The 16,731-nt window shown below is 36.1% G+C and overlaps 5 protein-coding genes across 5 annotated transcripts; 4 read left to right on the top strand and 1 right to left on the bottom strand.

Moving 5' to 3' along the window:
* Positions 1-56: 56 nt before the first annotated feature.
* Positions 57-1,431, top strand: RO3G_03656 (uncharacterized protein; the record flags this gene model as incomplete). The annotated part of the gene is made up of 6 exons (XM_067658246.1): positions 57-73; positions 263-300; positions 463-530; positions 581-631; positions 687-1,101; positions 1,154-1,431. 6 exons carry the CDS (start codon positions 57-59, stop codon positions 1,429-1,431), a joined length of 867 nt encoding a protein of 288 aa, XP_067514347.1.
* Positions 1,432-2,380: 949 nt separating this feature from the next.
* On the bottom strand, positions 2,381-6,742 carry RO3G_03657 (uncharacterized protein; the record flags this gene model as incomplete). Its single annotated transcript, XM_067658247.1, has 6 exons — positions 2,381-4,827; positions 4,887-5,008; positions 5,059-5,377; positions 5,431-5,551; positions 5,608-5,910; positions 5,960-6,742. The coding sequence occupies 6 exons, from the start codon at positions 6,740-6,742 to the stop codon at positions 2,381-2,383; spliced, it is 4,095 nt and encodes a 1,364-aa protein (XP_067514348.1).
* Positions 6,743-9,201: 2,459 nt separating this feature from the next.
* On the top strand, positions 9,202-9,731 carry RO3G_03658 (uncharacterized protein; the record flags this gene model as incomplete). Its single annotated transcript, XM_067658248.1, has 2 exons — positions 9,202-9,242; positions 9,371-9,731. 2 exons carry the CDS (start codon positions 9,202-9,204, stop codon positions 9,729-9,731), a joined length of 402 nt encoding a protein of 133 aa, XP_067514349.1.
* A 1,429-nt stretch (positions 9,732-11,160) lies between these two features.
* On the top strand, positions 11,161-12,088 carry RO3G_03659 (uncharacterized protein; the record flags this gene model as incomplete). The annotated part of the gene is made up of 5 exons (XM_067658249.1): positions 11,161-11,180; positions 11,242-11,404; positions 11,490-11,602; positions 11,656-11,778; positions 11,842-12,088. The coding sequence occupies 5 exons, from the start codon at positions 11,161-11,163 to the stop codon at positions 12,086-12,088; spliced, it is 666 nt and encodes a 221-aa protein (XP_067514350.1).
* A 4,105-nt stretch (positions 12,089-16,193) lies between these two features.
* RO3G_03660 (uncharacterized protein) lies at positions 16,194-16,301 on the top strand (the record flags this gene model as incomplete). The annotated part of the gene is made up of 1 exon (XM_067658250.1): positions 16,194-16,301. The coding sequence occupies one exon, from the start codon at positions 16,194-16,196 to the stop codon at positions 16,299-16,301; it is 108 nt and encodes a 35-aa protein (XP_067514351.1).
* Positions 16,302-16,731: the final 430 nt, after the last annotated feature.

A 16,731-nucleotide genomic window follows, 5' to 3' on the forward strand; every position in this document is an offset into this window, starting at 1 on the left:
ATGGCCCAAGTAGTAAGCATACTTTGGTTAATAATGGATCAAACTAGTATTTATAAATGTTTTATAATGGCAAGTATAATCCTAAGTCTATGTTTATTTGATGCCAGCTGCCACCTTACAATAACAAAATCCTCAGTTTAGAAACAAAAAGAGAATAAAACGGAAAAGTTCTACGAAAAGTATTTAAATATAGATTATATAAACAATTAATAGCAGATGCAACAAACTATCTGCTCAGTTACAATATAAATTCTTCATTTAGTATCAAGGCTTTAGGTGACAGTAATCGATCGCATGAACGTAAGCTTATACACACGTGATCAAGATTTCCTATCAAACACAATTCCCTTTTTTTTTTTTTTTTTTTTTTTTTTTTCCATTTTGTTCCTATAAAAATATATGCCTGACCAAGGTACTTGTTTCGATAATATACTTTATTTACTTTATTTATATAAAATATAGGGTTGACATACTCAGTACTTCAAAATGTACCAGTGATGGTATCCCCTCATTATAGACTACCAAAAAAGGTACATACAATTTATAAAACAAACGTTTTATTAACAACGTCTTTTAAAAGATTACAATTGCTTCAGAACTTAAACTTGTTCCTGAAGATATTTCACAATTGGTAAATATAAACATAACAAATATATCACATAAATCTTGTTCTTATTCTTTTGTAGGCTATGTATCCTTTTTCTGCAGAAAAACAAGCAATTGAACATATCATGGCTTCACGAAAAAAAAGTCAAGAAGAAGAAGAGGCAATAAGGATAAAAAGGAATCGATACGAACAAGAAAAGTTGAACGAGAGAAAGGTAGCGGCCAGAAGGATTGCACCTGGATTTTTAGATACAGACACACGTATATTGAAGCCAGAACAAAAGCATAATCATATTATGCTGGGAGAAGACATCCTACAGGAATCGCCTAATCAAATTTCTTCTTTTGTACCAGCCGATCCTTGGGACACGTTAGAAAATGGTTTTAGAGCTTCAGAATCAGTTTTGAGTTATCCCAAAGCTAATTACAGTACACCCACAAATCGTACATCTTTCACACAATATCAACCAAGACCTTATCCAAAGAATGAAGGAGGTAATTCAACACATTACTAAGTCATGTGAATGATAATAACAGTAAATAATAGCTTATTGGAATATCCAAAAGGCACAATCATCTACTCATTCTTCACCTGCCATACCACCCAAATTATTTCCACCTTTGCCTTCTTCATCTACTTCTTCACCCATCATTTCACATTCAATCAAACCACCGCCACCACCACCTGTTCCCCCTTTACCTTCCGATCACTTAATTGAAGAATTGATGAACATGGGCTTCACTCAATCACAAGCTATGGATGCATTAGAAAAGAATGAATACAATTTAGTGAAAGCAACTAATTTTCTTTTAGATCAAGCATAAATCATATTCAATGTCTTTCTAAACCTTTTCCTCCTTTTTTTTTTCTTCTTTATTATGAATTATGTACATTACTATATTCTATTCTTTTTTCTATTTTAGCTTCCCCACCAAGAAAGTAAGCCTAAACCATCTTCTTGTATTGTACACTATTTAAAAAGAATTAGAAAAAGGACAGTCGTTATAAATAAAGCTATGTACAGTAATAGAATAAGGTGGTATTTTAGTTGAATTTGCAGCAAGATCATCTGCAGCATCGTTAGTTCTTCCTTTTTGTGGATGACTGGTTGGTGTGGTATCTGTATATTGTTCACGCAATACTCTGACTCGAATAGGTTCTTCAATATCCATAAACATCTTCTCGCCTTCATAATTCCAAACCCAAACTTGTTCTGCTGGATCACTGTTGTCTGTAATGAGCATTTGTACAGATAAGTTTTTGTTTTTACTTACAATTTTGATCCTGGTTGAAGTGCTCCTCCTGGAATCAAAATGTCATCAAAAAATCCCAAAGTGACAACCACACCTGCTGGTGACGAACTCTTGATTTTTCCAACCAAAATTTCTCCTACAAAAGGTCTAAACACAACAAGTCTAAATGTCACTAAAAAAAAACGTTGAGTACAAGTGATAATACGGATAGCACAAGAAATACCTCTGACATAACTACAACCGTCCAAATATAAAATAAAACCCTCAGTCACATTCAAAATATCATGAACACATATACAATGGCCAACTTCTTGAACAACCTTGTTTGCATACTTTTCATTCAATACATCAGTCACAGCATTCAAATTGTCCTTTTTGAAATCATTAGGTACAATCTTGACTGTATCCTCAAGTTCAGCAAGTACAAACATTTGTAAAAAGAAGAAAAAATTGACAAGAGAATAAAAAAAAATCTCAATTTTTTTTTTCCTGTTACTGCAATAAGCGTGACTTTTATTGTTTAAAGAAAGGCAATCTTGACATGAATTTCACCTGTTCCTTCTGGTGTCAGTGGTAACCAACCATCAAACGGTTGTTGATCAGACAGCTTAAATTGATGATCACCAATGTCTACATCTGTAAGTGTGTTATGATCCTTGACCTTAAAGTCCAGTGTGTCTCTTTGAGGATAAATCTTTGTGGTAAATGTCTCGTTCCATTCGGGCGTCAGTGTCTTTTTGATATGTCGGGTTTTGTGAACCACCTTGTTTCCGATCCTCACGCGACAGTAAGGGTCACTGGTACCACTACGATCCATGGCTTTTAGTTGACGGGCCTCGAGTAATTGAACCTGGATGGTGACTGCATCCTCTCCAGGAATAGATCGTTGCATGATGCTTGAATTGCTAGGAGAAGGAGAAGAGATCGAGCCCTGGTCAAATGTGCTCGTATTCGTGTTTTCTCTGCTCAAGATGGAGGAAGAATCATCATTTTGCTTCCTGATGCTCGAGCTTGTGCCTATCCTTCCAATGCCACGAATACCACTTCCCAAGGCGCCAAAGGCCTTGGAGCCTGCGCCTATACCGGCACCAACGACCTCTTTACCTGGGTTTTGAGTAAAAATACGCGTGGTGGCTGAGAAGAAGGAGGTATTGGTTCGTTTACGAGCTACCAAGTCAGGTCTCCAAGTCAAACGAACAGTCAGACTTCCACCGCCATTCTCCAAGGTGTATTCTTTTGTCGAAGTAACAAAGGTCTCGATGTCATTACCAGTGAAGGGGATTCTGCATTCACCAATCAAAGTGTCTTTACCAATTTGGTCCCAGTCAAATACTTTAGCAACCAAGCTAGACGTCGTGCGATCCACCACAGCTGCTGTGAATGTTTCATCTTTGCTGAACACAGGGTTCAATGTCTTTTTGTAGGTTTGTGTTTTAAAGATACGTTGATCGTCAAGATAGAAGCGAACAAATGGGTCACTTGTACCACTACGGTCGACTGCTGTCAGATTGCTTGCCTTGACCAAGACAACGGTCAGATTGCCTTGATTTTCCAAACTTTCACTAGGATCCAACTTGAATTGGATGGCAGGAATATATTTGAAACTCAAGTGGACCTTTATACCGGCATTCTCCATCATCGAGATCTCCTCTTCTACCTGAGGCCCGTCTTGCTCCATCAAACGTTTCACGATCTTTCTGACCTCCAAGTTCGATCGACCCAAGATGGCCTTTTCTTCCCATTCGTCTTCACGTGCCTTTCGAACACGAACGATCAATTTGGAGAAATCGAGTTCTTTGACAAAGAAAGTGCCCGTTTCATTGATATCCATGTGGCTTCCCTTTTGCTCAAATGTACTAAATTGAGGATCGTTGCTATCCAAGCAGAGGTCGATGACTACAGAAGAGGAATCGGGTAAAACAAGTGATTTGACAGTGACTGCCAAGACACCCGAGTCATAAGCAAGGAGGTCAATCTTTTCATCCTTGTATTTGATCACTTCACCATGCAAGTCCTTTTCGGGGATTTCCTTGGGCTTATCGATCATTTCGGGTTCTTCAGAGACTTGACTACCATTGGATTGCTGTTCTTCATCTACTACAGCAGGTGTAGGTTCTTGATCTTGCTCCTTTGCAAGAGCCAAGGTGGGGAAGAAGGAGGCAGTGTAACGAAGAGAACCACGTCCTTTCTTGCGTTCCAAACTGAGCAGTTCTACATTTCTTGTCACTGGCTCAAGAGCTTCATAGATCACTTGGCCATCCTCTGTCTTCACCTCGGACATGATGTCCTTGAGATGCAAATCAGTGATGCCCAAGCTCTTGTCTTTTGAGTTATCGTTGTAGTCCATCACTTCAATCACTAAATCTTCAAGCTTTGAATGAACCGGTACATAAAGAGCCTGCTTCCAGACAGGGAAAAGATTGTCATCCACATGATCTGTTTGACCACGATTCTGGACGCCTGACATGATACGCACATAGGGATCTGATTTACCACCCGTCATGGCCTCTACATTTTTCAAGTCACTCGCACCCTCTACAAACACACGAACGACACCAATCGGGTTACGAGCGCTGTGAGAGGATTCTTCGGTATAACCAGTCATGGTCACATGCTTCCACTGCATACTCAAATGAAGCTTGCCCATACCATCCTTCAGCATCCACCAGTCTTGCTGGTTCAGGAAGCAGTCTTCTTCCAACTGTTGCAAGGAGGATTGCCAGTTACCCAACAGACGATCATCCAGATTACTATCCAATACACTGACATCCAAATTGACTTGAGTCTTGTCAATTACAAAGATCTCAAACGATTTGTCCCAGCGAGGGTTAATGCTTCGTTTATAGGGATTTGTTCGGAGTTTTTCTTGACCGTTCACCTTGACAACAGCAAAGGGACTAACATCGTTTGATTTACCGCCATTGAGTTCCTTGCATTCGTGCACTGTAAAGCGCAAGACACCGCTATCTATTTTTTTTTATGTATCAGTGACCTGTTGGCAGAGTTTAGAGCACGATGGTACTTACTTGATTCTTGAGGAGGAATGACAGTGCCATCTTCATCGTTATCAGGTAAATTAACAGGAAAGTATTGAAGATCAGCTTTCACTTCACCACAGATCTTGCCCTTCTTTAACACAGGGAGTGATCTATAGACATCATGAGTATGTTTTTTTTCCTTCTTCTTTTTCTGACTTACAAGCCCATCACAACATTATCCACTTCTTCCAATTTCTTGAGATCAAATGTACAAGTACCAACAGATGTATCACTACGACCTACATTTCTGTCTTTGACATCAAACACCAAGTTATCCTTTGTATGATTGAGTAACACAAAGAATGTTTCATCAAACTTGGGGTTACGACAATCTTCAATTGATTTCGTACGACCGACTTCAGCATTCTTTTCACTACCAATATGAAGTGTGACGTAAGGATCAAGGGTACCAAAGAGATCACTGTCTTTAAGACCAGTGGCAGAGTGAACCTTGACAACCAGGACACCGTTAGTAGCGTCTATATGAAAAGATGAGTGGCAGCACATCAAATGATAAAGAATAAACACATACTCAAGTCGACAGCACCAGACATCATGCCTGCAACATCCAGAATGTATGCATTTGGAGCATACATCATGGGTTGAAGAGTAGCATGTACTTGTTCTTGAATAAATGATTCAAGGCCAGGAATCTAAAAAGCGCCTTTGTTCAGTGATTTGCAAAAAAAGAGAAAAAGAAAAAGCTTACATTATTGATATCAAAGCCAAATGTTTCACCACCCACAGGTTTTAATACATAATCAAACATGGGCTTTTCCAAAAAGGAAGCTTCCACAGTCTTGATGTGAGGAAATTCATTAAACATCCTAAACTTCAAACGAAGATGTCCGCTAAAAGCAAGGTCTTCCAACAAGATTGGCATACCAGCACCAAGCATACCTTTGCCTACACGTACAGTGATGACAATCTTTGGGTTCACTTTGGATTGAAGGTCACGTTCGGTCATATCCAAGGTGTCATTAGGAACAAATGAGAACTTCCAATCCATACACTATAGAAAAGAGATGAGCAAAGCTCTAAAGAGACATGAGGGTACTTACGACCACATTAGGTTCAGTCTTTGTGATTGTCTTGATACTTTCGATACGAGGAGCCTTGGTACCCAAAGTAAAGGAGGTTAAACGGATCGAGTCCAAGAAGGCAGGCGTACTGTCGACCAAGATCGAATCGGCCGTTTCAATGATCTGTGCTGATAAAACGGGCTCATAAATCAACCAAAAGCGAGACATGAAATGATTAATCCAGTCGGCCGTTTCACTTTCAGTCTCGAGCCGATTGACAGACAACTCACGTTGAATGTCGTCCCGCACGTTCCTTCTCAACCGACGAATGGACGTTTGATAATAGGTCGACAGGAAGGCGCCGACCACCAAGCAGGCCATCAGTCCACCGCCACATCGGGTCAGGAACCAAGTGAAAGTGACGGCAAAGAGCATGACGGCCGCATTATGATACCACTCACCATAATAAGCCTCCTTTAAAAACTGAGAGACAAGATCGTTTTCATTCTTGACTTCTGTACGTAAGCCTCTGTACATGTTGATGACCGTGTCCAGACCGAGTTGTGTGCCGAGTGCGTCCAGGGCCTGTTCGTCTCCTGGGTTTGGAAGTTTGGAAAACGCGTTCCAACCGATTTTCTCACCCGTGTTGGAGGATGTGAAACTACCAGGTGTGGCCGTCAGGGTTCTCTTGACCGGCTTGGATTCAGCTGCCGTGATAGCCGAATCGACCGCCTTGGTGTCGTTCGTACCTTGGTCGTTGGTTAAAACAGCTGAAGGCTTCTTCGGCAGACTGTCTAGCACCACTTTTGCTCGTTCTTCCATAGCAGCCCTTTTATCGGCCGGAGTCAGTGATTCGCTCAACTCGACTAATTTTTTCTCTTCTTCCATCGTTTAGTTTTGAAACAAGTAAAAAGAAAAGAAAGAAAAAAAAGAAAAAGAGAAAAGCAGGTTTTTTTTTCCTTTCTCTCTTTCCCCTAAAAAAGAAAAAAAAGGAGGGTACAAAGATATTGTGTAGCCTAAATGAAATAAGCAAACCTCATCCGAAGATTGAAGTCATGATTACAAATCACCTTCAATCACCTTTCTTACGCTTTTATTTCATCATCTCAAAGGTTTTGCTTTTCTTTTCCCCTCTCTTTCTTTATTTGTCTCTTACTTTTTTTTTATTTATTAAACTTCATTAAAAACAGTTTAATTTAGGTTATATCGGAGGTTAAAGATGGCTGTCAAAAACGACTTACCTTTTCTGAACAAGACTCCAGAGGACTCAGTTCCGAACCATTTGATGTGTACTGGATTACCATCCGATTTGACAATGATGAAACAGACTTTTGCTGTAAAAAAGCATATCTCTCGTCATAGTGCACTCTACACATCTTTCCCGAGATTCTTTCATTATCTTGCAGTATGGCTTTGCTGTCTAAAACAAGGATCTTTTGAACACTTGCCTTAGATCCTAGGTCGGTCGTTTCTATTCAACCAAACTTTCTCGATGACGCTGCTTTTGATATAAGAAAGGAAGGAGGACACAAGAGGAAAAAAAAAAGTAGGGGAAGACATTCATTTATCTTCAGTTTCACGTCAACATGCTTTGGTTACACTTCAAACTTACTTTTTCACTGATATCATGACAGTGCACGGTACATGGAGGGATAGGAGGCCTATGTCTTTTTTAGTACTAGTTGCTTTAAGACGCTGTAGATCTTTTTTTTTTTTTTTCAAAATCGTGTGCTCTATAGTGCTTCCACTCTCAATTTACCGAATGTTTGAAAAGTCCAACCACTTTTTTGAAAAAGATTGACTAATAGTGTGAGGCTAAATTGACCAGAAAAAGGAGGCTCTTTTACCCAAATGTTTGAAGTTAATTTGACCATCCCTTTGAAAATAAATTAACCACTTCTTACAAATAAATAGACCAATATTTTGGTCAAATTGATTACAAAGACTCGTTATTTAAGTATTTAGGAAAACAACTGGCAGAATGCTGGATGAAATTCATGTTTAAAGACGTTCGAATAAAAGGTTAAAAAAAAAGTAGTCAATTTATTTATAAGAAAGAAGTGGTTCAAACATTTGGTTCAATTTAGCCTCACACTATTGGTCAATCTTTTTCAAAATCATTAAAATATTATATATAAAATAAAGCAAGGGAATATCAATAGATTGAATATATAAATATTGATCATATTGACTAGATATTTAGTACGCTACATCACTATCCTAATTTATCATTTTTCCAAAAACATTTATTTTTTTTGCTTGTGAACGGCCTAAATATGTGTCACTTAGCAAAAAAAAAAAAAAATAAAAAAAGTCTTGCAATAAAAATACAAGGAAAAAGAAGAACAAACAAGGGGCACATTTTCAGAAAAAAATCCTATCAAACTTTGAAAGTCGGTTTTTAGAGAGTTGTGAATTTATTATACAACTTTTTTTAAGTTTTATTTTAAAGCCCTCACTGAGATAGAGCCATGGCTGGGGATGCTCCAAGATAGTCAATTTTTCAGATTCAAAATAAGAAAGTATGTCGTAAACATCATTAACTGAAAGCAAGAGCAAGCAGGATCCGTAAAAACTTTGGCGCAGAGTTTCAAAATAGAAGTGTAATACCAGAAAACTAATTTGCTCACCAGATCGGAGCCCTTTCAAAAGTTGGCATTATTATCAAGCTGAAAGTAACAATGGCTCTTGCGAAAAGAGATGACTGTAAAATACATTGAAGCAAATGTAAGGCATTTTGCTCTCCATATCAGTTGATGCATATAGTTAGTGTACGGTTTTAGACTCTTCTTCTTCTTCTTCTTCATAAATTACCTTTTCAACTGTCATTATGTTGGTGTGTGGGTAAGTATAAACGCAGTATCGCTACTAATTGCTTGATGCAAACACTCGCGAAATGAACGCAGCAATTATCACTTAGGGCACCGGGCTATATGTCGCAGAGGAATGGTTACCTCCACTCGCACTGGGTTGACCTCCACGGGGACCTTTAATAAGATACTGCCGCTGGGCTTCCTTATCTTACGTTTATACCCTTTCAGCCAATTTTTTATTTCAACTAATTGCAAATAAAATGGGAAAAAAAAGGTTTGGGTGATTAATATTTTCTTTTAATCAAGCACACTTTTAACGATGACGTATGATTTTGCGAAAAATCCAAATGACCAACGATTAATGCTAGTCACAAACATTTGAAAACAATCATAATATTTTCAGGATAACAATAAATAAAATTTTTCACATTTCCCTCATAACGCGTCTTGATAAAAACCACAGATAATATGAACACTAACAATATCACCAACATTACTGATGATTTGAAGTATTGTAGTATCTGCCATATCATACTAGTATATTAAGCAGTAATTCTTTTTGTTATTAAAACTTTTCGTGCGATTCCTTTACCAGCGATGGTAAATACATTGTAAAAGTAGTTGATAATTGCATTAGTGCTTGTTCCTGCCCGGATACTGCTAAGATTTGCAAGCATATCTTCTTGACAACTCGTATTACACGAATTCCTTTCTCTTTGTGCTTCTCCTTGGTTGAGCCACTTTCTGATGACTTGCCAGATGTTGAAGACAGCTGCGATATTGATGAAGCAGAAAACCTTCGTCTTGCTGAATATCTTGAAAATATTCAGAAATATCACAACTCGTTCAACAGCATCTATCAGCAGAAAATGAGCAAGATCAAGTCTGGTATGCGTATGCATACGTTAAGTAAAATGGAAGACGCCATGAAGATATATGTTGCTAACATCAGTGATGTTGATGAGAGGTCTGCTTCTCTTCCTCCTAGACAAAGATAACAACTTTTTTTTTTATATAATGTTATTAAAATAAAATTTCAAAAATTTCATCACTTAAGTGTCAAGTAGAATATTTTAATGTTTTTTTTTTGTGTTCATTTTTTCTGTTACGAGCCTCAATTCATTCTCAAATACAGGCTCAGACCGAGCCGTTGCTACGGCAACCACTTCAGATCAATTGGAATAAGCACCGCAGAACTACTACGCAACTACTGCGGTTACTACACAGAAACCTATAAATATCCCACATTTTTATATGAATAAACATTAGCTTTAATCTAGAATAATAATCCACTTTATTCTTCTTTTCTACTTGAAGTCTCCTGTCCATTTAGGCTGCTTATTAAACCCCGACTTCAAGACTTATTTCATTTCCCTGTGACCAGCATTTATCGTTGGTCATTTAGATCTATTCATGATTTTGTGTTCCTGAAATTGAATAATACATTAATATTTTACGCCGCACTTTTCTGTAACGTCAAAATTGTTATTTCTATCCTTTCTTTCTATTTCTCTCCAAGCAGTGTTTTAATCATGTCAACTCTAGTGCAACGTATGTTTTGGCTTTTATATCTTATTTTGACATGGCTTAACCATAAACGATTAGGAATTCGCGACTTTCTATCTAATCTTCCTGAAAATGGGGACATGGAACTTGATGTTTTTCTGGCCGACTCTAACAACAAGAGAGCCATGAACGATTGGATATACAAATACACAACTCACCAAAAGGCTGAAACAGCTTTTAAAAGGAAGCTATCAATAATATACAAAAAGATGCCCAAGAAGCATCAAAGAAAGTTGACTGGTGATGTAAATTGGGAGCGTATCCTTGCCGATGCCAAAACTCAACAAACATTTCTAGTGAATAGTTCCAAAGTGCTGCGCAGTTCGGGGATATATGTTTCCAGAGAATTGATAGAAAGCATGAATGTAAGCAATACAAATTGAAGAAGTTGTAAGCGTTTACTTTTGCTAAAAAAGAAATACATATAAAATGAAACATAATAGTCGGAAGGAGACAATGTAGAAGATACTAGTAATGATGATAGGGAGACAACAACAGTAGGTGCTCTGGATGTGGCAAGTTTTAGACAGCTATTATGATACTTTAAAAATCAAATATACTGATGAAATATCACTTATAGGATTTAATTAGTGATTTCGATTCAACACCACCATTAGAAAGACAAGAGTCTTTCGAAAGCGATCATTACCATCCCGGGAGGAAATATTTGCATATTTATGAGGACGAACCAACCTGGCCTGATATAGCAGATGGAAACGAAGTATTATCAAGTGATATTAAAAAGTGATACATAAAAAGCTCACTGTATTTCTGTAGTGGATTATTGAGGATATTAATATCAGCAATGAACTTAAGCAGTTTAAAAAAGCTTCGAGTCAAATCAATACTAACCAAGGGAATATGAACGATATGAGGATTTTGTAAGTTCATTAGATACCTAAAAGTTCCTGGTGATGGTCTTCTAATATTTATTTATTATAGAGCACTTCATTTGATATTTCCATTCATGCTGTCTGCAAATAGCTCTATAACCAAGTACATGGGTTCCCAAACACGCAAATTGGTCGAAAAGGATATCGAAAGTTTATATGAGGCTCCCCCAACAACCACAACCAATCTTCTTCTCTGGTGTGAGAAGCTAAGGGTACTTATATAGCACACATATATACCTTATACTTAGATATATCAGTACTTTATTTTTATAATATTAATGCTTTCGTTTATTTTAGACCATGAAGCTTGACTGGTTTAGAATGAAGAACGAGTGCAGAAATATAATGAACAAAGCCCATGAAACAGGAGATGATCACGAAGTTCTTGCGTCTTATATATTGTTTGATATGTAAGTATCATACGACACACACCCGAAATAATATTATTAATGATAAGATATAGTGTTCCTCAATTAACAAAATATGTTGACGATGATGAAAAAGGTGAAGACACCTTCATTAAAAATTATTTGGAATGCTTTCTGACGAACATCTTTTCGATTGAAGAGTCGATGTATCAATCATGGTAATATTAGTAGTTATTTTTGCGGAATAAAGAAATATGTTTCATTAACACTAAAACACGTAGGGCAAATGTGGTGTTGAACAACAAAAATGATGACCAAGTCAAACCTGATTGGATAGCATATGTAAAGCCGTGGTTCAAGAAGTTCAATATTATTGCGTGTGAAGTCAAACCACCTTCGAAGGTTGGACGAGGTGATATATCCGATTATGTAAAGCTTGGAATTGAGATGAAAGATATGCTGAATGGAATTATGGACGCAAGAGTGGCTTCTGCTTCGGTCTTAGGCATTTTGGTTGAAGGCAAGTAGAATGAGGGAATTTGAAATTTTGAGAACCTTTTATAACTTACGAAACCTCACCAACTTTGCAAATTAGGAGGGAAATTAACAACATACGCCATGGATATGAAGTCAAATATTTACAGAATGGTACAGTTGGGCGATTTTGATTTGATACAAAAACAGTCTCAGCTTGGTTATTTCCCCGCATTGTTTACTGGGCTAATGCAAGTCAGGGTAAATTTTCTTGAGATTTGAAATACACTAAGTTTTTTCTAACATAATTATTTAGAGCATTGCAATGAAAACGATATCGAAAGTGGAAACAATCGAAGTTGCTAGTGCAAGTGGAAAGAGAAAGCCCCAGGTTCGGCATGATATCACAAGATCATCACCAAAGCTCAAGAAACTTAGGAAAACTACTTCGGAGTAAATGATAATATTGATTTATATATCTTTTTAAATATGAATAATAATTAAGAAAATAAAGGATAGCTCTTCATCATTGATTTGCCGTTTTCTAAATTATTTTTTTTTTTCATAAAATAATAAAAAGTAACCACCGGATGTGTATAAAACACGTGATGGATGTGTATGAATGAATTTGAATGGATCTGAAAAGCAGTATTTACTTTGAGTAATACGCTCCCGCAAGTTTTTTTTCTTTTTTAGACTAAAAAAAACATAACAAATTTCAGTCTTATCATCACAAGAATATAAGAAGAAGGAGAGAAGCAGTAGTTAATAGCTTTCTATTTTAATAACATCTTTTGGCGATATTTTTAGTAAAATATATCACTTTAGAAAGTATACTTCTTTCAGAGTTTCAATTTGAAATATTTAGTGAAAATATCACCACATCACTGTGTATTTCATATATATACATATTTATTACAACAATAATAATAAGAAAGGAAGATTAACAATACAATACTATTAACAATAAATCATATATAGTAGCAGAAGCTATCTTTCTTTTTTCTTAAGCATAATAAAGGTCAGAGTAATGAGCTGGAGACTTGCATGTGGGTCTAAGGAAACCCAAATCGATCACTGGACTACCATGGGAACTTAAAGTTAGCCTTTTGTTCTTTTCCAATAAAGCGCGACAATTTAGTAATGGTTCTACAATTGTTGATAGTGTTCTAAGGTACTCATACATAATAGCTTGTAGCCTGAACACTATGAGTCTTCGTACTTATCGCTTGTAGTGAGTGGTTTAAACCCTATATCATGTTATAAGTAGAAGAATATTTTGCGAGGACATAATGGCCCTTTAAATAAAATCAAAGTTAATACAAAGTAATATATACAATAGCATACTATTTTATTATCACAAAGTGCCGTTAATGGAACTAGTTTTGATATTGGTCATTTCCTCTAAAAATGAGAATAGCTAACGTTGATAAGCTCTAATATTTTTTGTTAGTTTGTTATAGGACTCAATATTCGAATTACTCACTATCAAATAGTTTTTTTTAGTACAATCACTAGCTCTACAAATAATGCTGTACTCATCATCAACGCATGCAATTTTTCGTTTGATTCCTAGAGTAATCTTTTTTCTACGTTTCCTGAAGAAAAAAAGTGTTAGTATTTCACACATGATAATGAATTAATGTTATCGTTACTTATGCTCACACCCTTCAGATTTTGGTTCAAATATATCATGGAGATTTTTATAACAATTGCTACAGCATTTAGAAGTATTATATTCGTCTACTCGGATAACCAAGGCTTTCTTTGCGATTGCTCTTTGTTGTGCCTAGATAGACATTAGTAGTTAGAATAGGCTATTTCTGTATATCTAAATCAACTACCTTGAAGGGAATGGAAGGGTGCCCTTTCATAGAGCTATTGATAGAAGCATCCCCAAAGGCTACAATTGTTGGAATTGTAGGAGCGCTATAGCTTTCATCTAATCTTCGAATTTTTTTTCTTGCAAGTCGCCGACCTTTTTTTGTTGTATTATGAGGGAGAACTACCTTAGGTTTGGTTTCGATAGGGTATAACCCTACTATATTGTCAGCAATGTAATCAAGAACCATTTTTCTAGCAGAATACAAATATCCTTTTATCTCTCTATGTTTATATGATCTATTGAAATTAAAGATACTAAAAAAAAATTATCAGTAAATATTTGAAAACATAAATGAGGTTACTAACCTAGTATGTGTTGCCGATACAGATCGAATGTATTGTTTGAGATCATCCATCTTGAAAATTTTACTAGAAGTAATTCTATCATATACTGGCTGAATATTTGAATGTTTTCTGGATTGCAGTTCTTTTTGTTGGGCCCATTTTCGACCTAATCGTACTCTATTTTGCTTTATTAGACCCTTATTTTTATCATTTTTATTTTTACTTACTGATATTCTGCGTTCGATATACTAAAAGTCTTTCTTTTTTAGGCTCTTCGCCTTCGGCAGTAACTTCATCTACAGCCGTTATTAAGTCTCTTACGACCACTTTTTTTGAAAAAGATTGACCAATAGTGTGAGGCTAAATTGAACCAAATGTTTGAACCACTTCTTTCTTATAAATAAATTGACTACTTTTTTTTTAACCTTTTATTCGAACGTCTTTAAACATGAATTTCATCCAGCATTCTGCCAGTTGTTTTCCTAAATACTTAAATAACGAGTCTTTGTAATCAATTTGACCAAAATATTGGTCTATTTATTTGTAAGAAGTGGTTAATTTATTTTCAAAGGGATGGTCAAATTAACTTCAAACATTTGGGTAAAAGAGCCTCCTTTTTCTGGTCAATTTAGCCTCACACTATTAGTCAATCTTTTTCAAAAAAGTGGTTGGACTTTTCAAACATTCGGTAAATTGAGAGTGGAGGCACTATACTGTTCTGATGCACAAGAAATAGTTTAGCGCTTTTTTATATGTTTCACTCGGTGAGACCGTGAGAGGAAATGTATTCTTTCATGCATTCCGTCAGTGATGACCATCAACGTCTTTGTGGATGACAGTATTGCGTGTCTTTATTGCTTGCTCGAAAACAAATCCAATCAAATGGTTGTACCTAAAGACGTCATTGGCTGGTTCATCCTGTCAGAATAAAAATAAAGAAGAGCAAGCATCAAAGATGAGAGTTGAAAGAGGAATCATTCATTTGATTTTGGGATAAACAAAAACAGTGATAATTACGTACATTTCTTTATGGAATACACATTTAGATGAGCAAGATTGACTTTCTTCTATTCAGAAGTATCCTTACAAGATATCTCACTCACTCTCTCTCTCTCTCTAGAACACCATCAACTACAACTCATTTTTCATAGTTTTGTGTTGTAATAGCTTCAAGCAATTCTGAATCAAGTAAAATGAAGGAAATAGAAAGAACAACAAAATCATGATCGTATCAAGAGATATGTTGTTAATAGAATATTTATTGATATGGTGAGGTATAAATAAAAAAAAAAATAGGTTAGTAGTAATCATTATTAAAATAAACATCACAAGTTTGGTCTGACTTGAATACATGAAACTCTTTCAACACAACTAGCTTAAACGTTGGCCTTTTCCTATACAATTTCTGTACTTTCTTTATGTCCTTTGTTCTTATAGACAAGGAGCTTAGTTGACGTTGAATATGTTGTATGTTCACTTTAAAAAAAAACAATAAAGACCCCCTCACTTTTTCCCCTGTAAGCTATTGTTTTATATACCATCATTTTCCATCATCATGTGGGCTTTTTTCACTTCTGGAAATTGCCATTGAAATTGAGCTGAAGTCGTTGCACAATAAGAAGAGCAACGACATTGAACTAAACTTCCAAATGTTGATTCTTGTCTTTTCATAGTTGGGAATAAAAAAAAAAAGTGGTCTTATATTTTATGCGTAGTCGAAAAATAAAAAGGACAGGAATAAAATTTTTGACAGGGCCTTCTTTTTTTTTTCTGTAAAATATGCATCCACCATTAGAAGCACACAAGCAAGAAGGTTGTGATCAAGTGATTGAAGCTTTAGAAGAGTGTCACAGAGCAGGAACATTTAACAAGTTTATTGGAACATGCAATGCAGCAAAAAGAGCCGTAGACGATTGTTTAAAAAAAGAGGTATTTTTAAAAGTGAATTGATTCAACTTGATTGTTCACTAGACATGGTTAGTTTCTTGCCATGAGAGAAGCAAATAAAGGAAAGTCCAAGGAAAAGAGAAAGAAGATGGAAGCTATTTGGAAGGAAATGGAAGAGCCTCCTGCAGAATTGAAAGCAGAGGCAAAGTAAATCATTGTGTAAATTATCAAAGAATAATAGAGAAATCTTTCTTATTGTTGCTTTATTTATCGAGATGTTTTACAAATAGAAAGAAGTGGGTTTACAGTACACGAAAGGGATTTGAGTTTTCACCATAAATTTCAATATATGCTTGATATGCCTTCTTGGTTAATTCAGTCTTGTTATACATGTTGAATGCAAGCTCATTTAAAGATAGAGTGTCTAGTAATTGAATAGTTACTTTGGGTGCATGCATTATTCCAGTAGCCTATGTAGATTGTTAATAAGGTTCATAACATTCTATAGTTACCTTGACATAAGGGAAGAGTATGTCTCCAAATATGCTCTTCTTTTTATTACAACTCATTCCTTCTAATGAACAGAGAATATCTATTGCCGCCACTGGTTGATCATCAAGTGAGGGGAATAATGTGAGCCT

The sequence above is a fragment of the Rhizopus delemar genome, genomic scaffold (assembly GCF_000149305.1).
Source record: "Rhizopus delemar RA 99-880 supercont3.2 genomic scaffold, whole genome shotgun sequence".
NCBI lineage: Eukaryota > Fungi > Mucoromycota > Mucoromycetes > Mucorales > Rhizopodaceae > Rhizopus > Rhizopus delemar.